General features: G+C 42.2%; 1 protein-coding gene across 16 annotated transcripts in view; it reads right to left on the bottom strand.

Moving 5' to 3' along the window:
• Positions 1-24613, bottom strand: part of TNIK (TRAF2 and NCK interacting kinase) — a 316747-nt gene that overhangs the window by 19432 nt on the left and 272702 nt on the right. For 9 of the 16 annotated variants that reach the window (XM_039490013.1, XM_039490012.1, XM_039490019.1 and 6 more), the window contains 10 exons: positions 22841-23005; positions 17245-17359; positions 16382-16552; positions 15120-15263; positions 13447-13581; positions 12038-12138; positions 8733-8882; positions 6081-6240; positions 5341-5480; positions 2016-2095 (listed from right to left, as the gene is read on the bottom strand). In XM_039490013.1, coding sequence (XP_039345947.1) covers positions 2016-2095; positions 5341-5480; positions 6081-6240; positions 8733-8882; positions 12038-12138; positions 13447-13581; positions 15120-15263; positions 16382-16552; positions 17245-17359; positions 22841-23005 — 1361 coding nt within the window. Of the gene's footprint in view, positions 1-596; positions 2096-5340; positions 5481-6080; positions 6241-8732; positions 8883-12037; positions 12139-13446; positions 13582-15119; positions 15264-16381; positions 16553-17244; positions 17360-22840; positions 23006-24613 lie in introns of those variants that run through there. The other 7 variants (XM_039490028.1, XM_039490016.1, XM_039490021.1 and 4 more) reach the window with 3 other exon arrangements.

The raw sequence follows: 24613 nt of genomic DNA, 5'->3' as shown, positions 1-24613 counted from the left end.
GACTGAGACCAGCACCCTGGTGCCTTAATGGCAGAGGCTCAGAAATGAAGCTGTAATGCTGCCTGGATTCCCTTACTTAACTGCCTCTAACCTATGAAGCCGCCATGATGAAACTTTAAGAACCACAGGCCAGAAGTAGCATATTTTCACCAGCTTGCTATACGTTTGCCTCAGATGTCTGATTTTTATTGTGCCCTCACTGATGGTGTGGCCAGCCACCAATTTTAAATGACTATGAACAAAATGAGTGCCTACCAGCATAATAACGGATGGTGCAGTCCATTACAGGACCAGGGGGACTGAGAGTGTGAGATTCTTTTTTAATCAGTGAAGGATTCAGATTTGACCAACGACTGTTGATTTGTTTTTTTTAATAGCGTCATTATTACTACATATAATATCAGAGATTGCCAGTTGAGCTCTCTACATGTTCCCGGAGATAACAGTGCTGCAATGAACAGCAAAATGAAAAACAAAACAAAAACGAACAAAACGAGGTAGGTTAAAAACAGCAACACAGATCTCATTATGCAACACCCTAATACCACAGGCAGCCATGCTTGTAGCTATTGAGAAAAAAAATCCCAGATACTCACTTAAAATTTAAATCAGTTGAGCAGAGTTTATAAGGACACAATTCAACCTGAACTAAATACATACATATTTCTGCACAGATGTTGTCGTTCACTGTATGTTGGGTAATTCGTGGGGAGCGGAGGAGGGGCAGAAAGTGATTATAGCTTCAGAATCTTCACTCAAGAAACCCTATTTTTAAAAATTCTTTACAATTCAGCCGTGCAATGCACCTTTTGGCTTGGTTTAGTAGCTAATCCCCTCTCCCTTCTACACTGAGCGAACACTGGCCTCTCAGAACCTTCTAACTTGCCCGTTCCGATCTTCATATCTGGAGAAGAGACAAGGTCAACGGAAGCCACGTTATCACTGGGGCCACAATCCTTATCGGTGTTAGTCACCCTTAGCTATCACTGACTTCCATGGCAGTTCTGAATGCACAGCATCACTGTTATGGGGCCCAACCATTCAGCTGAGCACACCCAATTAGTTCTCAGTATGACTGGATCCTAAGTTAAAAACCCAAGTGGATCCACGCATCCCTCCAAGTAGATTTGTCACCTGAATGACCTTGTTTCTCTCAGCCTTTGTTCCATCCTCCCATTCTTTTGCCCTGACCTCTTGCATAATGTAGCATGGGGAAAGAAATGCTAATACACCCTCCCACTGTTTTCAGGAGTAACAACAAACGACACTACTTTCTCTATCAACACACACCATTATGTGAAGATCCATATAGAAATATGGACTGACAGACTGACAAAAATGGTTGTTGATTTTATTAGTCTAAGGCTAGTAGTTTAGCCATTTAAAATCCATTTCCCAAAAGAGGGGAAAAACTATTATTTTTCTCTTCTTTAAAAATCCATTAAGCTGTTGCTGCCAAAAGCAACATGTAAATGTTGGTGAAGGCAAAAGATTTTCCAAAATTACTTAGCTATATGGTTATGGCCTTCATCGCAAAGATAAAAGGTACATTTATTGTGCTGTCTTTCACCAGTTTGAATTAGTAAATTTACAGCAAACTATATATTTGACGCTAGCAGGCAGACAGAATTAAAAACATACGTTTTGACACTATTTTCTTCCCCATTCTTACAAAGCAGGGGACAAAGAAAAAGTAAAATAAAAAAATTCATAACCCACTATAACACAGCTTAATCAGGAGACCATCAGAGGTTTCTTTCCCTACTTTTGAAGTGCATACGTCTCTTTCTGCCCCAAACACAGTGTTGCATTCTTAGGGATCTCCAGTGAATCCTCTCTCTCCATTACCAGACTGCAACAATGAAGGGTGTACTGTATTGTGAGAGTGTGTGTAGGGGAGTGGTGTATTCCACAAGGCTTTCTGTATCTGCCTCTAGAGTGTTAGTCCACATGTTTAATGTCCTTTAAATTAGAAATAATGCCATGAAGGTAAGTGTCAAGCGTTCTTCTATTACCAGTTCATCATGGAATTTCTGTTGAGGGTCATGAAAAAAACTTGGCTACTTCCTCCAGATCTCACTGATGCAAAGAATACCTGTATGGGAAGGAAAAAACAAAACAAAACAAAAAAAAACAACACTAAACTAGTTGCATGTTTTTTCAGCTTTTTAGATTTAACAGCCACCAAATGTCTTTTAGTCACTAACGACCCAAGCTAGAGTCAAACGAGCAAGCTAGAGATGGAAGGTTCCTTATCCCATTACCAATACCTTGGGCCAACCAGTTTCCCCTCTTCATTTTTTTTTCTTTATTTTCTCAGGAGAGCTGAATGGAGACAGGGCACCTGGTTTTCAGTGAAGTTCTACTTTAATCCTGTTTATCAGGTAGTGTGACTGTAGTACAAGGAGGCTGTGATGGAGCAGAGAAACACCACACCAGCAGAGAAGGGATAAATGAGAACCCAGTTAGCCCCACCCTACAATTCCTGCCGCTACCGCCAGGCCTGGAGGGAGCAGAAAAGGAGAGAACTTGCCTCAGTTCAGGAATGACTGGTGAGGGAGCAGAACGCAGCTCTGCCTCTCTGCACAAGGGGAGCTTCACTACACGCTTAACAGCTGGGACAGCCACTGAGGCAGAAGCAATGTGTCCCTGACCAGAAAAGACTTTTGAGGAGACTGGGGAACACCCAGTAATGAGTGGAATCTACTGTTTACTTGAAGGAAATTGTGGGTCCAAGTCCCTCCAGTCTTCCAATCCCCACCCAAGGGGTGAAGGTTACAGAAGCATCCAGAAAACACAGGGGATAGAGACTTTCCTCCCCACTATCCACAGAGACCTGCAGCTGTGGGAGGATGCTGGAAAGGTTCACAAGCAGGCACTACTCCAGGCAAGCCATTACTGGGGGCAAAAGAGTTGATGGATGCCACAAACAGTACTAAGTTTGAACCTTACACCTTGCTAGTATCTTGAGACGACATAAGAGTTCATGAATGACAACCTGGCAGAATTTTCTTCTGGGGGGTGGGTCTCAGCCCATCATGTAACACAACCTCTCCAAGTCAGTCACCGCAGATGACAACACTCTTCATTCCCACATTTTCTATATGCAAAGGGACACTCTCCAAAACGAGTACAAGGAAACTGAAATCTAACACTTAGGACGTCAACTGAGAGAACTGGTGCTACCATCTAAGGAAAGTTCAGCAGGTTGGTTGTCTCTGTATTGGCTGTATTCTGAGCAAACCAGACCCACTGGAGAATGACCCACCGAGCCAGATCATCATTAACGTAGGTGTTAATAAGAATATGGGGCTTTCCTGACTTGCTATCAGTACCAGAGAGGAGAGCTTGGCTTGGGGTTGCTCCATAGTGCCAAGTTTATTATAGGCAGGGCTCCCCACGTTAAGACCTTGTTTTCAATTGTTCACCACTTTGCCAGGCTGTTCGACCTGACATTTTTCATGCTGGTTGTCTGCCTCAGGTCAACCTTTTGGAAAAATTCAGCCAAATTGTTCAGCTGTTTCTCAGAATGAAATTAGGGAAAATTCTGTTCTTTTGCTATGTTAAAATAAAAAAGCCGGTGACCTTTTCTTTGAACAGCTCTAGCACCCCCATGCTTCGTATCCGGGATTTGAAATTTGGCAGTGGGGTGGCTTTATGATAGGGGGGTGCCTGTTGCCATCTTTGTAAAATTCCACCAAGTTATAAGCCTTTGTAAAAATCGCTGCTTACACATGCTCAGCAGAGACTTTTGATTTTAGCAGCTAAAAATCTCTAAAAATTCTGTCTTCACTGAGCATGCCCCATCCCCTCACAGATCCCATGTGTAACTAGACTGTGCATCCTCTCTCTCCTCACAGCTTCTACGTGTGAGTGGATTACGTATGTGTCATCCCCTCAAAGCAGCTCAGCATGCTCCCTCCAGTCCAGGGCTGCAGAGGCAAAGCTGGATGTTCCCTGTAATGGCTGCTTCCAGCTGGAATGGGGCTCTGGGCTGGAATGGGGCTAGGCACTGGACCTGAGAACAGGGAGCCTCTCTCTCTCTCTCCTGTACTCTCCGTGACCCCACTTTTTGCACCCTGGCAATGCGGAAGGGGAAGCTGCCTGATGCAAATGCATAAGAGGACAAAAGCCAGGGAAGTGGGGAAGAAAAGGAGCAGAATGGTGAGATTGGAACTGAAGGGGTCGGGGGAAGAAAGAGAGTAACTGACTGGCTGGGAAAGGAGCCTGCGCTTAGGAAAAGTAGCCAGAGATGAGCAGACAGGATTGGGACAGGGCCATGTTGGAGAGGACGGGGCAGAAGTCATCAAGTCTGGGGAAAATGTGTAGAAGAGTCTGTGACCACTAGAGAGCACTCCCCTCCAAAGCCTGGCATGTAACTCCTGATTCTTGAGTCTCACCATTCCTCTGCTGCTAGCATACATCTGTGAAACCCTTTGGCAACTATGGTCTCTCATCCCTCCCTTGTGCTGGGCCACACAGAGGAGGACATCCTATTACTACTACCAGTTAGTCTGTTAGCCCAAGAGGCAGAGATCTGTGCAGCGGATCTAAACAGTCCAACTCTGCTGATGAGTGGGTATCAATATGATGTCGCATGATGGAATTTTTGCTTCATCAATTTGCTTTTGGAAAAACCTAGGAATTTACACACACAAAAACCTACATTCAAAGAACATTATTAAGATTGTATCATAATGCGTATGCACAAAGGAATCAAATGAAGGTTACATAGGCAACCTTCATTCTGGCATTTCTTAATTTCTAAGTACTTGACTTTGTAACATTAATAATGTTCTTTTAATGTAATGTAATGTGTGTGTGTGTGTGTAACTGTAACTGACCTGACAAGATTCTAAATGGATTTATTTCATGGAACTGATTTATGGCCATGCAATATTGTTGAGTACAGGCTATTGTTTAGGTGAGGCAGCTTGAACTGGACTATTATTTCAGCAGCATTTTCACTCTGCTGGATGGGAGAATGGTTATGCAGAAAATCATTATAACAGAATCTGTAAATGGAAACACAACTGATCCGCTTCAGCTGATCAAAGATAGGCAAATGGTCCCATTAGGTTTTGAGCAGACTCCTCAAGTAGCTTTGTCATCACCACTTAGGAGAAATTCAGGCTGAATCAATATAGAGCCTCTCCCCATTACTGGTTGTCTCTACTTAAGAGAATTACTTGGAGTGGTTTGCTTGTGTGTTGTGTGCATTAAGCAGACCATCAGATTGATTACTTGTTAACCTCCAGACAAACTAGATCTGAAACCTCAAGGTAGCTGGTTGTATCTTAAAGATGTAAAGCACCGATGCACACTTTGAGGCAGACTTACCTTATCATTTCTTTCACATAGAAATTTTAACCTTTGAGCTCGCTTGTGCATAAATACTCCATCCAAATGTCCTGTCTCCACTGAACGGATCTCAATAGCTTTTTCTCCCCAGCCCATTATTTGATTGGAATGAATGTAGGCTGTCAAAAGGAATTTCCAAAAGAGCATTAAAAACATTTGGCAGGCTATTAATAACAAAATGGGCAAAGCCGCTCTCAACAATCAGTATTCAAAGACTGTCTAGAGGAATCAAGTAGCTCTCCGTTTGCCAGAGGTAGCAGAAGCCAGCCACATCAAGAGAAAGCACTCAAATAATAAATAATAATAATGGTTCTTATATAGTGCTTTTTCCTCCATAGATCTCAAAGCGTTTTAACGAGAGGAAAGTATCCTTATCCCCATTTTACAGATGGGGGAAACAGAGGAACTGAGAGGAGAAGAGACTTGCCCAAGGTCACACAGCAGGCCAATGGTAGAGCCAGGAGTTCAGAATTTAGGTTCTCCTGACTCCTCATCCGGTGCCCTCTCCACTGGAGCACATTGTCTCCCCAGTCTAGTGACTTTAAATAGGGAGTCCTCAAGGCCCAATCAATGAATGGACAACAACTAGGTCCATGATCTGAGTGAGAGCGGTCTGCTTTGATTGGCAAGTGCCCAAATGACCCCATCTTAGTTTCCTTTATTTCTCATCTTATTTGACATTTGTAAGTGACGATGGAGAAGAGGAAGGGCTAACCTACCCACAGAAGTAGGCATTTCTCCCCACTGCAGCACCACGTCTTTAGTGATCCGTCCATAGGTGTTCACATACACCCCTTCATCCTCATAGCACACGAGCATCTCCATCCCATCCGTTTTCGGCAGGATGACAATGGCGTGAGGAGTGATATTGCCCTGAATCTGTGATTAAAATAACCCCCCAAATCAGAATTAAATCAAAGATGGGGAAAAAAGTTTAAGAAAATCCCACCCTGTTAAACAGCTATGCCTGGGCATTTAAAGGATCGGCTGGAAAGAGAGTAATTTGTCATGTTTACTCCACCATCAAACAGTCTGAAGTGTCAAAGATAAACAGCCTCAGCCATTATAAGGAGATTGCAGCATTTACACCCCCAGAAAATGATGTCTGACGTTTGATAGTACCATCTATCAACTGCTATTGACCACTAAATACCTCTTGTCTTCAAATTATAGTGAAACAGCAATTAAGAACACCGGGTACAGAGTTGGGGAGGAAATATTCTCCTTTCTTGGATCATCAGTGTTTGAAGGAAGGGTAGAAACTGGGATGCAGCTACTTTTCTTACATTTCTGATCTTCAGTAGCTAAGGCAACATGCTACCGTGGCTGCATTTCCTCCACCGTCCTGTCAAGTATCAGGCACTGGCAGTGCTAGCAGACAAGGGATACTGCCCTAGATGAGCCACTAGTCTGATCAGAAAGGGAATTCGTATGTTGATTTAAAACATAGTTCCAGCTGACCCAGTTTATCCAATGGTTTGCTCAACCACTATATACAGGAACATAAAAACATATGAACGGCCACACTAGGTCAGAGCAGTGGTCCATCTAGCCCAGTATCCTGTCTTCTGACAGTGGCCAGTGCCGGATGCTTCAGAACGAATGAACAGAACAGGACAATTATTGAATGATCCATCCCTTGTTGACCAATCTCAGCTTAGAAGTTTAGGGACACTCAGAGCATAAGATTGTATCCCTGACCATCTCAGCTAATAGCCATTGAGGGACCTATCCTCCACAAACTTATCCAATTCTTTTTTGAACCCTTATTTTTTTGGCCTTCACACCATCCCCTTGCAGTGAGTGCCACAGGTTGACTATGCGTTGCGTGAAGCAGTACTTCCTTATGTTTGTTTTAAACCTGCTTTCCATTAATTTCATTGGATGACCTCTGGTTCTTGTATAATGCAAAGTAGTAAATCACACTTCCTTATTCACTTTCTCCACACCATTCATGACTTTATAGACCTTCATTAATAGCTGCCTCAGAAGGATTCTCCAGATCCGCTGGCCAGACACCATCAGTAACATCCACCTCTTGGAGAGGACCCATCAACTCCCAGCAGAGGAAGAAATTAGAAGGAGAAGGTGGGGCTGGATAGGACATACACTACGCAAGCAGCCAACCAACATCACCAGACAGGCACTGCAGTGGAACCCCCAAGGCAAGCGGAAAAGAGGCCGCCCAAGAAATACCTGGCGACGCGACCTTCAGGTTGATAGCAAAAAAATGGGCTATACCTGGAACCAGCTAGAGCGAATGGCCCAGGATAGAAGACTATGGAGATCTGTTGTTGGCGGCCCATACCCCGGTTGGGGTGACGGGCATGAATGAATGAATGAATGAATGAATGATAATATCCCCCTTAGTCATCCCTTTTCTAAGATGAACAGACCCAGTCTTTTTAATCTCTCCTCATATGAAAGCTGTTCCACACCCGACGGCATTTTTGTTGCCTTTCTCTGTACTTTTTCCAATTCTAATACAGTATATCTTTTATAAGACGGGACAACCAGAACTGCACGCAGGATTCAAGGTGTGGGCGTACAATGAATAGAGCTAACCCCAGCGTAACCCAAGTTAAACCTAAACCCAAGTATGTTTTGTAAACTCAGTTCAGTCCTGCTTTGGCCTTATTCACAAAATGTGCTTAAACCAATTTAGCTGAAACCATGTGATGAGAGATTCTTACCATAGTTCAGCAAAATCGGCTTCCAGGACTGTACAGAAAAGGCCACGTTTACCTCGTATTGTCTTGTCTCACTCAACTCTCCATTTTTGTCAATTAACCATACACAGAGTTCTGAACACAGCTTATTCAGTAAAGATCCTGCAACCCTTACTCAGGAAAACTGTACTTCACAAGGGAGTGGGGTGGAGGGCAAGATCTGGGACTCCCCACAAAGGATCTGCACTATGAGGCCCAGTTACTTGGGGTGCCCATTTTGTTTTTTGGGGCAGAACCTGGTTCCCTATTAACCACCACCCCCCCCCCCCCCCGGCAAGGAAACAGAAGCTATAGAATGCCTCCACTATTGGTCTGTGGTGTATGTGGGAGGATTCCTCCTTCCATGGGACCTGCCAGCACTAAGCCTGACTATGCAGGCTTGGCATGGGGCTGAATTTGCCCCCAAATAAGTAAAGACTGTAGAATCAAACCCTTTATATTTATTAACTAGGTGTACGGTACCTCTCACCCTCCTGCATCCGCTTGTCAGAGAGGCCATTACCAGTGATTTTAGTACTCACAGCAAGATGCCATGTAGTTAGCCACAGTTTCCAACAGCCGAACCCTCTTCCAAACCTTGTTTGGGACGTACTTTATTCATCATGCTAGTCATACAGTAACACAGCTCCTCCGTGTACTCACGTGAGATGGTATATAGATATCATAAGAGTTCCCCGAATCTACATCAATCACATGGAATCCAGTGTGCGATCCAAAGATAACCTTCAGTCTTTGACCCTCTTCTACTGTGAGGTCCACAAGCAACGGTTTGTGCTGGAGATCTGCAAAAGACTTTTAAAATCCATTCAGTGAGTTTCCTGATGTGCAAACAAAGCCCACTATTGGCAGCACATTACAGTTATGAAACCACACTTGTCTGTTATTAAATGTGTCATTGATATTCCTATTGCATCTCAGATGCCCCACAGGGTATTACTTGGTCACTCTGTTTCTACGTAGATTCACTAGTCTGGCTCTTTTTGTATTGCTATATCTTACAAGAAGCTTCAAAGTGCTGCTGTAATGCTCGTCTTTCCTGTTCTAACAATCAGGCTGTCTGACATGTTACATACACACTGCATTTCACCATGCAGGGATAGCAATCACTGGAAAATATGGATCCAAGAGCTGGAATGAGAGCTCGAAAGACAGCCTGTAAAGATACTGGCGTATGCCACACCCCCACACCAATGGGTGGGGAAGCTTGATGGGGGCCAGCCGTGAAAGGGAGACAGTTCCAACAGCAAGGAGATACTCGCCAAAGGACAATAGGTAGCTCCTCCCTTTGGGAGTCTTTGGCACCCATTGGCCAGCTGGGGGAGTGGGGTGCTGATTGGACAGCATTCCCCAGCTTCCAGAATTTAGCTTGGCACGGGGGCCATGTGGAATCTCTTTCATCTCTGTTCCTGCAGCTCACCCTACCCATCCGAACTAAGAATAGGAACCCAGCCTGACAGATGCTGTGGGTCTAGCCTATCACCTGTTTAGGTGGGTCAGGAAGGAATTTTTTCTCCCCTAGGCCTATTGGCAAAGTACCAGGGAGTTTTTGCCTTCCTCACAGCACCTTCAAGCCACAGTGGGTTGAGCAGGAACACGCATGGTACGTAAATGAGGTACTGGGTGGAGTTGTCTACTCATTGCAACTTGTGGTTGGTTTCCAGTGCGGTTAACAGACTAAAATGAACAGTTCCCAGAGGTAAAAGACCTGGGTCTAGGGCTCATGTGATAGAGTGAGACCCTGAGGCCTTTGCATTAGGAGGTCAGACCTTGTAGCCCTCGCTGGTTGAGATCCCCACCCAGCTGCACCCTCTGTTCCCCTTGTTGAGGGGAGGATGCTAGGACTCAGAGAGATGAGTCCTGGGGCAATTGGCTGAGGAGAACCTACCCCACATTATGGGTTATATGGTAAGGAGCCCTGTAACCCCATGCACTGGAACGAAGTAAATACCGGGTATAGGAGAGTATGGGTAATGGGTGGGTAATGTCCCTCCCCCTGTGTTAAAGTTTAATAAAAGTTGCAGCCTGCTGCTTAATTCCATGCATGTGTCTGTCCTTATTTTGCTGCTGTGTCCACATCAAGCTCCACCATCACCCCTTCAGAATAATCACTTGAATTCCCTTTGTCTTTTCCTTACAGAGATATTTGAAGTTTAGGGTCACAACCTGCAAACACCCTCACCGCTGCAAACAAAACACGAATCTCTGCCAGTATTTATAGGCTTTGAAGTAGCCAGTCCACATTCCTCTGCTGCATGCACAAATAATTTGCAGAGAGGCGGTGTGTGCATGGCTTCTGCAGGGCCAGATGGTGTATGCATTAAAAAAATGTGACTCACAAGCTCCTCTCCTGCATGGTATCTTCTGTGGGTTGGACAAATTCTACCCCGTGCTCCCCATTCTGAACACAGTTCTTTTTTCGCAGGTGCCTCTGCGCAGCCCCAAAATGTGGGCCTTTAAACAGGATCATGGAGGAGTATCATTTTTATTTGAGAGAGTATTTCAGCCAACACATATGGAGTAATTCCCCCTTCAAACCCACAGTAGGTGCTCTGTGCAATGTAAGGTCTGTGTTGGTGTGTGGGCAAAGCAACCAAGGGTGGGAGACCATTTGTATCCTGTCTGAGTGGTTTTCATGCTGACCCTGAACAGGACTGAACTATTAGGGGTGGGGTGGGGCATTTGCATAATTCCAGTCCCCATGAATCCCTGAACAGGTGTGGAACGTCACTGATGCCTATTTAGTTGATAGATTCGAATAGCAGCCACAGGAGAATTGAACTACAGCTTCCTGCCTGCCTGCAGGGGGCTCCCATCATCCCCATTCTAAGGCCTACTCTACTACTTATTTACTTTTTTGGGCTCGCGGGGTGGGTGTGGTGTGAATACCCCACAGCGTAAGCAACAGTTACACTGACTCACGTGGTGTGTGGACAGTGCTGTCAGCAGGAGAACTTCTCCTGCCAACATAGCTACCACCTCTTGTCGTTTATTATGCTGACAGGAGAGCTCTCACCCATCGGCATAGAGCATCTTCACCAGCTGAGTGACAACAGCGCAGCTGTGCCAATGTGTGCTTCTAGTGAAGCCTGCCCTAACTTTGCTTAATTCCTCACATGAAGTCCACTTCACTTTATTCAGTATCAGATCACACTCACCCTCCCTAAAAAAGCCATATTTGCTAGAGGGATGCAGTGATTATTCAGCATGAAACAGTCTCTGAATCCACTGCCCCTTTCAGTTAGCCCTCTGCAAAGATCTGGGGATGGAAAGTGCTATAAAGCGCCGAGTATAAAGTACTCAGAGCACAGGTAGTTTAGGTACAATTTTATGTACGATCAGGAAACCAATGAAAAATCCTGGGGGGACATAGGAAGGAAAAAAAGAGAAAAAGTGGCCTCAGATTATTAGACTTCATACCTTAACATAAAAATTAACACTGAGGGGGAAAAAGATGCAAAACAAACGTTTAAAAATGCAACTTTTAAAGGTCATTAAAATATAAATTAGTTTGAGATAAAATAATGTATTTAGTCCATATGAAAAAAAACCCAATAATACAGCATTGGCCAAAAACTTTCAATTGCGGAAGAACATATATCCAGAGCAAATAATACTAATAAATCATTATCAACAATATGTAGCACTATTATAGCACCTTGCATCCAATCATCTCAAAGATAGTATTAAGTACAATCAATTATTTATTCCTGAAGAATCTTTCTGTGTGCCTGCCTGAAGTATGATAGAGACATTCCATTGAAAAGTCTGTCTGCTAACTCTGCCAGGTCAGTTCTATGCATCACACAAGAGACCTGTGTTTGATTCCTTGTCTGGCCTGCTAGGGGAAGGAAAACCAAGGAAATGATACACTTTCATAATCTGTATAATAAAGAAATTCCCATGTATTTATGATGATGCATTGTATTTTTGTAATAACATAAACATACCTTAAATGCCATAAACTTGTGATATGGTTTAGGAGCCCAAGCATATATCTCTACAGCATTCTTTAAGGCAATCACCAAGAACTTGATTCTTTCATATTTCACTAAAATTGAAATAAAACTAATTTTTAAAACATCCATTTTACTCAAACAAGACTGCACAATTTATCTCAAGGAAGAGCTTCTCACTATCTTTCCATTGGTAATGTTTTTATCTAGTACATAGTGATGTATTTAAAGTTTAACTAGGATTGTGGCACTGATTTTTTGTTGCCTCATTCCTGTACCTCTGTTCAAAATACTATCGAAGTACAAAATACTGCAATGGCATTTTTTTGGGTCAAACCACCTAGAAACAAGCGGGGTAAAATCCTCTTCCTTTTTGATTAGATCAGATCTAAGACTACAGAATCAAAGGGAAAAAATAAGATGTTTGATTATCTTTCTTCAGCAATTAATGTTATATATGATGTAAACATATTTAATAAAGGGGAATATTTAATAAGCTAATTTTAAAGACATTTCCTTCAAAAACTCTTCCATCAGACTAAACCTTCCTCCATAGCAGACTATGAGCTGTGAAAGAAAGAGCACAACTTAAAGATGATTAGTCCATTTATATGAATTACCACCAGCAGTTTTAGTTAGGATCAAATTTCCCGGGTCATCAATATTCATGCCTCATGGCATACACAGATCACCAACGGATTTGCTAACTGACTTTGGGAAGAAATTTTCTTGCCTACGGTAGAAAACATTGCACAGTTATGTGGGCTTTTATATCAGCCTGTGAAGCACCTAGCACTGGCCACTGACAAAGAAAGGATTCTAGACTAGATGATTCATTAGTTTGTTCCGGTGTGGAAAATCCTATATTCCTATCAGGAAAGAGCAAGAATACGATCACAGCTGATAGGTGATAATCTGAGAAATATCATATGAATGCTTGTCATTCAGTTTAGTGGTTTTCTTCAATGCATACAACCAAAGAAATAGTCTCTGCCTGATTGCTACTGCCTGGGTGAAACTGTGATAAAAGAAAAGTCTCTTCAAAATTGTGAATTGTTCAGAAATAAGGAAAACTGAGTGAAGACCTCTTAAGAGTAAGACCAACTGGTCAATGATTAGTGGGAAGATGAATGATTGAGAATCCGATTTTTCTCTCAGTGACACCAATTTTACATTGGTGTGACCCCATAAACGTTAGCAGAGTTACTCCTGATTTACAACAGTGAGAGGGGGAATCTGGTCCTTAGGATCATGTAAACATCAAGCAGAGTTGTCCCTCAAGTTCACTACTATTGATGCCTCACTGTTTCTCTTTCAGTACTAGAACAAATGTATTGGTTGCTTAATTTGTGGTTTTAATGGCTACACTGAATTTCTTAAAACATCCTTCAAGTTCCACTTACCAACTTTGTAATGTATGCAGCCTTCCAAGTCTCCAACAGTAATCCAGCCTTGCTTCTTTTCTACTTCAGGGTCATTGTGTAAAATTCTATTTCTTAACCATGAAAGGTAGTAAACTCGCAGTTTGTTCTTCTTTCCTAATGAAAAATGAAAAAAATACAATTCAACTGTAACTCACACTCACTCAGTGTGACACACTGTGTCCCCATCTATGTGTCCCAGCCACCACTACAGGTTTATGAGTTTTGGCTAACAAAAGAGTGTCTTAGTTTTGGCAGTGAAGGCTCATGGTTTTGGATCCAGAGGTCCTGGGTTCAATCCCTGCATATCTCAACTCATTTAGGATCATCGCATTGCATGACATTGATCCACTACACATTCCAACCTCACCGCATGAGCTTTCCTCATACCATTCTCCCACATCTAAACACCTTCTGACATCATCTGGTTTACAAACCCTTCTGAGTAACTCTGTAATTTTAAGCTTACTCACCAGCTACTGCTATTTGAGATAAATTCTATTATTTGACCATGCACGAAGTTTCTGTGTCTGGCTATGTGGTGTAGCACTGTACTCTACTGGACAGATTGTCAGATTTGGGAGAGTGTGATCATGTCACCCTCTAGTGGCTGCAGTCTAACAGGACATGAGCCCATATCCTGTTACTCAAATGTGAATATGTCATGGGTTATCACTAGAAAGCCTTAAAAAAGACCCAGTTGAGATGCATTACATGACTCCCACTGAAGTTAGTGGAGTAAAGCCATTAGCCAGTAGATTAACAAGCTAATACCCAACTCAGAGAACTTCAAATCACACATACACAATATTCCAATCACCTTGGCAAGTCTGTATTAGTTAAGCTCACCACAGATGCTCATTAGGGGAGTTCTACCGTCACATTTTTCTTCCTATGGTACTACAATTCCTATAATTTATATTCTTTACAAAAGTACATAGGAGCAATATAAGAAGGTAAATCAGGAAGCAGCATTTTAAAAGAAATCTTCAGTGAAGGGAAGAAAAGTCTACACTTCTGTGGTTAGTAGGCTCAGGAGGAAGAAAATATTAAATAAAATGAGAGAAAGGGACAGCATCACAAACAAAACTACAGCTATCCAATTATTTCATTGGAGTAAATTTTATCTCTCTACCCAGTGAGAATTAAATGTGAAAAATAAGTTAACAGGAAAGGTTTTTGCAATTCCCTATCCCCTCCCCTCTATGGATGATGGGGATACTAGCGTCAGCTTTCTCAAATGGGAGCTTATTCTAATGGTCTGATTCTGTAGCCTGTCTATAGGTGGGAACGTCACATTACTTCCATGGGAGTTCTGCATATGGAGTGCCCATACAAACAGGCTTGAATATTTAAATACCCAAATTATCCTTTGATTCAGGGTCAAGAGCACAGAGTTGTTGGCTGAAAACTGAAATGGCGACAAGCCCTTGATTACAGAGGTGCAGCCGGACACTCTTGCAGTTGAGGATGGAACAAGATGCCCTAAGAGGTGTTTTCCAGATCTAATTTCTTTGATTCTGTAATTAAACTCAAAGCTAATCCTATAGTCCTCCTCCTGCCGTTAAGGGGCAGGGTTTTGTCTGAGACAGAACTGCTCCCAGGAAATTAGAAAGGAAAGGCTTGTGAACAATGAACCACAGTAACAGGTGTACCTGATATTGTTACAAGGACATTAAGTCCCTCTAGCACATCCATCTGTTGAAATCGCCTTCTGTTGATCAGGTTGTAGACCTTTCCTTGGCCACTTCGATCCAACAGCATCAGTCCATTTTCTGTACCCACGAGTAGGTTAACACCTAGTTATTAAACAAGCAAATGGGATGACTTAAACCGCACTGCACTGCTGCTGCTTTAAGGGCTTGGTGCAAAGCCTATTGAAGATAATGCAAGTCTTTCAGCTGATTTCCACGGACTTTGAATCAGGCCTTAAATCTCATTCTCTGTTACTTCAGGCTCCCAGGAAGGACAACAATCACAACTTTGCCAATTTAGTATCAGACTATGTACCATAAGTATGGCCAGCATCATGAGGAGCACTCCATGACTTCACTTCCATTTCTGTAGATATTTTCATCTCCATTTTATACATTGGCAAATTCAGGCACGAAGAGGTGAAAAGTGCTTTGGCCAAGGAGGAGAGGTCCCTGTCCACTGCTCTATCATTAGAGCATGAGTAAAATTTTCAAGAATGCCCAAGTAACTTAGCTGCCTAAGACCCATTTTCAGTAGTGAAAAAATCCATGACACTTAGGCTGCTAATTCTCATTGATGTTCACTATTGAAAATTGGACTTAGGCTGCTGAGTCACTTGGGCATTCTTGAAAATTTTACCTCATGTTGCCTCTTAGTACCCTGACTACAATAGCATAACCATTAAAAGCAAGTATTTATCACGTAAATTGCAGGACAACACACTATAGTAATGAAACAAATACAAGGCAGAATGAGTTTCTGAAACAGAGATCTCAATTTTCAAGCTTGAATGCATAGTTACAGCCCCCAGTTTCAAAGGTGGGTGTCTAACTGGCAATGGGTGTCTAAGGGCCCATTTAAGAGGCTACAGCTGATGTGGACACTTAACTTAGAGCTTGTCTACATAGCAACTTACTGCACTTTCAAGTAGTGAAGCTGCACTCTGCAGTGTAGCAGTGTCCACAAGAGATGCTACTGCATGGCAAGCTGGTGTGCTGTAGATTTGGTTTTGCTGCACAGTAACTCACGATGCAGACGAGCTCTTGGGTCCTCAAGTTTCCATCAGTTACAAATTGTTCAAAGTGCCTGTTGTGTAGCCTGAGGCTGCTGCAGACTGAGGCACGGTCGCATGGTGAAGTAGTCTTTAAAACCATTCACATTTCATTTTTCGCCCCGGGCTCTAGAAAACCTTGCAACGAGTGTAAGCTAGTTAGCAGTTTACCCCATAAAGCAGCACAAAGTATTTCCGAATTGAAGCGCTTCTTGTACTTTCGGATCTCCGGCGTGTCGCTGTGAGGGCGGATATTGGTAGGGTTCACATTTACCACAGAGATTTTCCTTGCCTCATTCAGTTTGGCCTGTTCTTGTCTAAGCAGTTCACTGGTAAACAGTGCTAAAAAGAAAACATATTAGTAATAGCTTCCTCAACTCCATCACAACTGGGCGACTTTTCCAGTCTGCTTGATTCAGTAGGGAAATGTTTGTTTTATTTTCTGATTAGGGAGAAGACATTAAAAATGCAACAAACAACCTGGCCTTTGATTTAAGATAAATATTTAGGTGATGGATGAACACCAAAAGCTTAGGTAGCTGGTGTGCTAAGACCACAGCGTGTCATGCTCACCAAAATTGTCTCATTGTTTCCTTGAGCTCCCTTCCGGTCTGCCAGTATCCACTTGCTATTTCTTGTCTTATACTTAGATTGTGAGCTCAGTGGGGCATGGACTATCTTTTTGGTCTGTGTTTGAACAGTGTCTAGCACAATGGGGTCTTGGTACAATTAAATAAATAATAGCAGCAACCAAACTTTCTTAACTATCCAAACCTCTACTTGAATCTGCAAAAGGGTCCTGGAAATCTCTCCCCCACTGACAGGGAGGGTGAGCACATTTTCCCTATAGTTCCTGCTTCCTTCAGACCTCTCTCATGGTATTTCATCATTTCTGGGTTTTGGACAGAAAGTGGAAGGAATAAAAAACAACCCAAAGAGGAGTTAATGAACGTTTTAAGGTTTGGGTTATGTTCTGGGTGTACACTCTGATCTCATCTAGTCCATACCCCATGTCAGGCTGCATTGCTTCCTACCTGTAGCAGATGATTCCTCATCATCATCTTCATCCTCATCAGTAGGGGAGGTCTGATACACTCTGGTATCCACAAACGGAGTGAAAGAGGCTTTGGTGCTACTTCCCATGCCATACTATAAAACAAGAAAGAGGATGATGGCTCAGAGGAAGGGAATAATACTTAATACCAATGTTTTTGCTTCCAGTGAACAACAAACTAGAATCTTCCCAGATGGGGGACTGTTCAAAATCACTCTCTTTGCCCTGTCAGATCAGTTTTCTATATACACTGAAAATATCTTAATAAACATTATATAAAAAGGGTAAATTCTCGAAAGTTTGCATAGTGCTTTGAAAATGAAAGGTACTACAATATGCACCATAAGTGCTAATTACCGAACACATCATGATATGGAAGAAAAGTCTTATTGACAGAGGTTTGGGATGACCGCATCTCATGAATGGTGAATCCAGGAGTGAATTTTGCAGGACATCCCAGACAAACACAAATGAAAATTTTAAACCACACAGACCTGCATCAGTGTGTAATTGGGACATGCCACACATTTGACAGAAAAACTATTGCAGGAATGTTTGAGAGTTTTTTAAAGTATTCCCATTGCTTTTTTTGGATGCTTATGCTTGTAAAGCTAAGATGTTTTAATTAGCATATCTTCAACTATACAGTTCTCAAAAAGAGAGAAAAAATAAATAATACATTTTAGAAACCTCTGAGAATTGCCTTGGTGAGCTTTTGCAGACATAATAATGTGACAGTTTGGCTATTCACTACCCTGAGATATGCCAGGGCAAAAATAGAAATATTTATCCCATTGGTAAAGTTACAAATCTTGGCCCTCTAATGCCCCTCCCCCCATTTCTGGTCCTGATGAGGTATTTGATATTGAACTTTAAATCTATCATTGGTCCAGGACTGAATACTGCTCATCTTGTTTGTCAAGCTACTTTAAATTCTCATATGAAAGCACATGTTTGTGGGGATGCGGAGGATAGGAAAGGGAAGGAAATATTTTTGTGTCAGGTTGGTAGCAGAGATTTGGTGTCTTAGAAGTAGTCCCAACTGCTGGCAGAAGTGGATTAGTGGATAGCGCCCAGGTGAGGTGTTCCAAGAAATGTGTTAAATGAAATTTATCACGTTGCTCTGTGATCTACCATGGTTCTGCAGTGTACCGCATAGATATAACCACTTCACAGGCACAATATACACTGTTATTAAATCATACCACTCAGGATTGGAGGTATTTCAATGGGCTACTTTGTTTCAAGAAGTTAACTTAAATGACTGCACAATTAAAGTGTGAGGGCCCCAAAGGTAATTTCTTAGCAAATAAAACTAAACCGGAACATATCATAGCTGATGACAAAGCTGAGACTCTGCGATAGGAAACGAAGTTCTCCCATTCCATTGCTCTATTTTTAAACTCATGTTTTGTTAGTGCAGGAAAATGAGGCTAAGACCTTCTCCTGAACAAAATGAAATTCTTATCATGGGACTCATGGTGGCATGTTTTCTTCCCCCTACTTGAGCAGCTTATTCTTCTATCATCGCATTTACTCAGGATATGCTATATTTATGACCTATATTAAACGCTGTTAAAATAGCAAGAATCAAGTGTTTCCACAAGAGAAGAAACACTACTCATTTTTCCTCCTTAGCACAGATTTCTTTTAAGCCACCAAGGGCCAAAATCAAATTTGCTATCTCTGTACAAAGCCAGAGCTCAAAGCCACTGCACTGAGTAATTGCATAACACCCTGACTACAAGAAGATAAGCATACACTTTTATAAGGGTAGCTCTCTCAAAGGTAAGCATAATCTTACACTGCTCTCAAAATGCTACTCGGGTTTCAAGCAAAGATCTCCCAAGGAACGGATTAAGCTAATAAGTTTAAGAGCAAATATTTTGTTGAAAAGAGCTCTCCTGAGTTTTTCATGATTCAGTTATTTGGCTTCCAAAATCTCCCTGTGAAGGTTCGGTGAATGAAGGTCTTCTTAAAGTCTAACTCACGGAACACTCCGAAAGGCATTTGATTTAGAAACAATTCTGCTATGTCAGATTCTCCCTATTTTTCTCTGCTATTTATCACCAAGGATATTTTATACAAAAAAAAAAAAAAATTAAAGGGGTAAAGGTGATCGTTATTATTAAAGCGGAAGGACTGGGAGCCAGGAGATCATGGTTCTAATTCTAGCTCTGAACTTTGGCACACTGCATAACCTCAGGGAAGTCACTTATACTCTATGTCCCAGAATGCCCTTGGGGGGATCAGAATAGTGACCACAACTACCCCACAGCGGAATCGTGAATCTTCTCTTATTCAACACACTTCAAACAAAGTTTGAGGATGGAAAATGCCATAAAAGCGCAAAGTAATCTCACAATGAACAAAAATCCAGTTTGAATAAACAGTTCATCTGCAACAAGAATGATCAGGGGACTGGGAGGGCTGACATAAGGGAATTTGGAAAAAAGCTTTATGAATAAACTTTTCAAAAGCACTTAAGTGACTTTGGAGCCAAAGTCCCATTGACAGTCAATGGGAGTAGGGACTTTGTCAACTGTACCCCCTTAAGTAAGGCCTGGCTAAAGTACGATTAAGGAACTATTTTAACGACCTACAAATATCTGAAGGGTGTAAACACCAAGATGGCAGAGGGATCATTTAGGATGGTACAAGGAGATATAACTAGGGCTAAGGGGATTACATTTAGAAACAGAAAATGTAGGTCTAATATCAGGAGAAACTTTCTGACAGGAAGATGTACTGTGGAATAGCCACCAAGGAAAGTAGAAGCCGCCTCCTTGCTCAAGACTTAACATTAACCAGAGAAAACACTAGAAACTGTACCTTCGGGCACATTCCTGCACTGGCAGGGAGATGGTTCAGATGAGCTAGCAGTTGTTTTCAGTGCCTACCTTCCATGATTCTCCTGTTGTTTTCCCCCTACCTTTCTCCCCTATTCATAATCTTCTGTGACATCACTGTTGTCTCCATAACAACAGAATGTGATGTCAAAAATAAAGAATAATTAATTCCCATGCAGAGAATTAACAGCCTGAGATGAACTCTGCAAAAAACATACTTTCATGCAAACATATTAGCAAAATATAATCCGTAGATATACACACAGGCACTATTTTGTGTACACACACACACACACGTACGTGTGAGATAAATATACACAAGCAGAATTGTTTCTACATAAAATGTCTTTTTCAAAATTTTCCATGAAGCGTCAGCAACTCTAGAAGGGAAAATTTAATACTTATAGGGATTTTTTTTCCAACTAAGGATAAGGCACTTTCAAATACACCATTTACAATGGATGAAATCCTCCATTCTGATGCATCAAGCTTTTTCTTTCTTTGCTCAGACTCAGCTATTCTCCATTTAAGACGCTGGCATTTTAATAACTTTCAAATCTGTTATTTAAATATTAAGACCTCATCTTCCTGCGGGTCCCGTTCAACCTTTTATAAACCTGTCTCAGCTTCCCAAGCTGCAGTATGAGATAATACTAGGTCTCCTCCATTCTGTTTAGCCCTGACATATCACGGCTGGTTCTGCCAAGCTACAGGTGGAGTAATCACTATCTGTCACTTCCGTAGCCTAGGTTCAAACCCACTCATGATTAAAGTGACCAAAATAAAAAATACAAGAAAACTGATTTTTAATAGATATACCCAAAGGATTCACTTTAAACAAGCTTGGGTCATCTTACTCCTTTCCTACACAACACAGGTACATGCCACAATACTCTCTATATTATCTTTGACATTAGTCAGCATGACTGACACTGTTTCACAAGGGATGAACATATAATCTGAGTCTGCCACAGGGCAGTTAGAATACATGTGTGATGGTGTAATGTAGAAAAAATTATTTCTCGCATGAATAGACTGCGAACACTTAGAATTCTTCTTCCTGCAGCCCTCTCACTAAAGGAGAAATCCATTCCACCCATACAGAGTATTCCACCCCCCTCTCCCCCAAAACAGGGCCAGGACAAAGTGCTACCACATAGTTCTTGTACAGCTACTCCTCCAGCCAGTGAGTCTGTATAGCAGCTGCAGCCCCGCCATGTCATCTGTCTGAGGTGCCTGGGGGGGATCTGTATAAATGTGACTCTGAAGCCCTTTCTCAATGTGGCCTTCTGCACATATACAAGGCCAGCATGGGGATCTTTGCCCTGCTGCATAGGGGTATGTAGGCAGCCCTGCAAGAACTCACAGACAACACAGACTCCATGAAGCCCTTATGCAGGGCTTAAGTATGTACACACTTGCTCTGGGGTGAGTTTCATCCTCCATTCCAAACTTCCATGCAACAAGACATCTATGCAGATTCCTGCTGTGACAGGAGGTTTCTGCTAGCGGTACTGTGAGTCATTCAGGAGTCTGAACTGAAGCCAAAACTCTCAGCTTATACCCATCCTCAGCTTGTCCAGCCCCAGAAATTCTATTTTTGAAACGTACAGGATTTTTTTGGCACATACACTATAAATGTATGTAGTTAAACACAATCCCTTCATGTTGTGTCTCCATTTTTAAGAACAGTCTGAGAATGACCTCAGAAATATTTGCTTTTATAAACAACTGACTCCCTCTTATCCTTAGAAGGAAACAGATAAAACCTTTAGGCCAAAACATGTACCATAGATCCTTACATTTTAGAAGGACTGGGATCCTTTATTCCAAGCAGATTTTTAATTTATTATTATTAAAAGGGATCCTTAAAACAGCTGGATAATCTAAAGTGAAGAGAATAAGATGATAGGACATAGACTAAATGATCTACACAACAAAATAAAAGGTTTATTTCTTATTGGACATTCACCCACAGATTTTACTTAATACTGCGTGATGTGGGCTTGCATCTGAGAGCAGAATTTGGCCCAAAGAGAAGTGTGTATGATATATAGTAAGTGACTGTGAATGGCAGGCATTGATTCACTTTGTTTATATGTAAGAACTTGAGTTTGTTAGGATTTTTGTATCCTATGCAGAAAAAAAAAAATCACATTTAACCACTTTACTGCCAAGCAGCTGGTATCAGAGTCATTTCACCCTGAATGGAAACACCCACAACTTGAAAGGTATGCTACATTTTTGGCCTAAAGAACTTCACAGCCTCTTTCTAGCCAATCTTTTCGTTCATCTTCCCATTAGAGATGAGCCAGAGGGTAGAATCCGGGCCCCAGTGGAGTCAATGGTAAAATGACTTCAATAGGGGCAAGATTTCACCCCAAGTTATTAAGTTGAGACCCACATCTGGACTTTCACAAACTTCTGGGATGTTTGGTTCAAGCCCAACATCACTAAACATTGACATCAACTGCTGGGTTTGAAATGAGCCCCAGTGCAAATTTCCGCCATTAAAACATATAACGATTTACCTATTACTAATTGAAGTCAATGTTACTTCAACTACGTTCATAATCATAATCCTGGACTGGAAACAAAGAGAGAGGCGAGCAGAGATGACTGGAGGAAAACACTGAGAAAGCCTCTTCCTCAGAGGATGTTAATTCTTGTTCAAAGCAATGCGAAGGAAGAGGAATAGCCATGTAACAAAGAGGCCCCACCACCTACTTCAGCCACTGAGTCCATGTCTTGCGCATGCGTGGAGACTCGCCCCAGGGCCTCAGTCGGTGTGCCTGCAGGTGAGTGGCTTTGCTGCACCAGATCAGGGAGATTGATGTGCCCAGCAAAGCCATTGCTGGCTGCATGGCTAGAACGCTTTTTTTCACCAGTGGTCTGCAGAGACACAAGGTACAAGGAAGAGGAGAGGGGAAAAAACAAATAGATCTACTGCAGTAACCCAGGTATCAAAGCAAGCACAGAACAAGAGCCCTCACTGCCATATTCACCCCATGCAAATCTGGCAAGCAGCAAAATATAAAACAGGAGGAAGAGAGAATTAATCACAAAGTAACTTCAGAAGCAATTAGCCATGTTACATCAACAGGAGACGTCTGATGATGATTTTGAATTTTTGTAACAAAGTAACCATGGACCAAATTCTCACTTTGGGCATGCAGATGCAAATCCCTCTGGGTCCAATGGTACACCCAAGTCAGTCCGTGAGAATAGGCCAAGGCCCATTGACTTCCGTGAGATCTGGGCTTGTATGGTGGAGGGCAGATTTGGTCCCTCTGCCTTTTAAAAGCTACAGTGATAAGGGGTCTGATTGCAGGATTCCCACAATCGCTAATACAGCTCCAAAAGCATGCTTCTGGAGTACAAAACACCAGTGAACAGCATCAACATTTCCCTTCCACAGAATAACAGATCTGTTCTTGTCTTGCTATGCACACAAAGCTCCCATTAGTGTCAACAAGGGTTACACGCCTCTGTGGAGAGGAGAAAAACCTACTCCAGATACATTTTTAGGTAAGTGCTCTAATCCAAGAAAGTCTTACTTAATTTTCTCCGTTCTTATAGGCCCCCACTAGCAAAAAAGCAGATCTTCTCTCTAGACTGCACAAGTCATGTGTGATATCTGTTTGGAGAATCAGGAGTCTAGCAGAACTCACGGGCAGGGCACTACAATTCTAACTGACTGCTACTAATATCAGGGGTTGTGATATGCAGCCACAGATGACATAGCCCTGATCCTTGCAGCTGCCAAATTCTCAGGTTAGTCAAGTACCAAAGACAGAGGAAGGAAGAAATGATTTACCTGAAACTGCTGTGGGGCTCATCAATGTTTAGAATTCAAGGTCAGTCTCCATTTCTCCATGACATAACTGAGTCTGCCAAGTAACTGTCTATATCAGACACCTTTGCAGACAAGCAATCACCCTCTCTAGCATGTGTTTTTCCCATGCAGACAGGTATTGTTATGGAAGTTCTCCCCCTATTGCTATTTTTATTAGCAATCACACCTGCAGCCTATCAATTTCTGTAGCTAAGGAGATGTGTCCATCTGAAGTGTTTGTAAAGACCCCTCAAAACACAATCTGACTAGGACAACAAGTGCTGCTGCTAAGTGTGACAGCCATTTGCTTTATGCAGCATTGTTGACCCCAGGATATTAGAGAGACAAAGTGGGTGAGGTAATATCTTTTACTGGACCAACTTCTGCTGGTGAGAGAGACAAGCTTTCAAGCTATGCAGAGCTCTTCTTCCGGTCTGGGAAAAATACTAACAATGTCACAGCTAAATACAAGATCGAACAGATCGTTTAGCATAAACAGTTAGCTTATGGGCTAAAAGACATGTCCTTTGATTACTTTTCACCTTAAAGCTGGGCACTGTCCTTGTGCATGGAAGAGGGCAGAAAAGCCCTGACCATAGAAGTCAACAAGAGTCTTTCCATTGACTTCATTGGGCTTTGGATAAGGTCCTAAGAGAACAACAGAA

Source organism: Mauremys reevesii, linkage group 9 (assembly GCF_016161935.1).
Source record: "Mauremys reevesii isolate NIE-2019 linkage group 9, ASM1616193v1, whole genome shotgun sequence".
Lineage (NCBI taxonomy): Eukaryota > Metazoa > Chordata > Testudines > Geoemydidae > Mauremys > Mauremys reevesii.
Note: the sequence above shows the minus strand (reverse complement) of the source record. Positions and strands in the feature narration are given on the sequence as shown.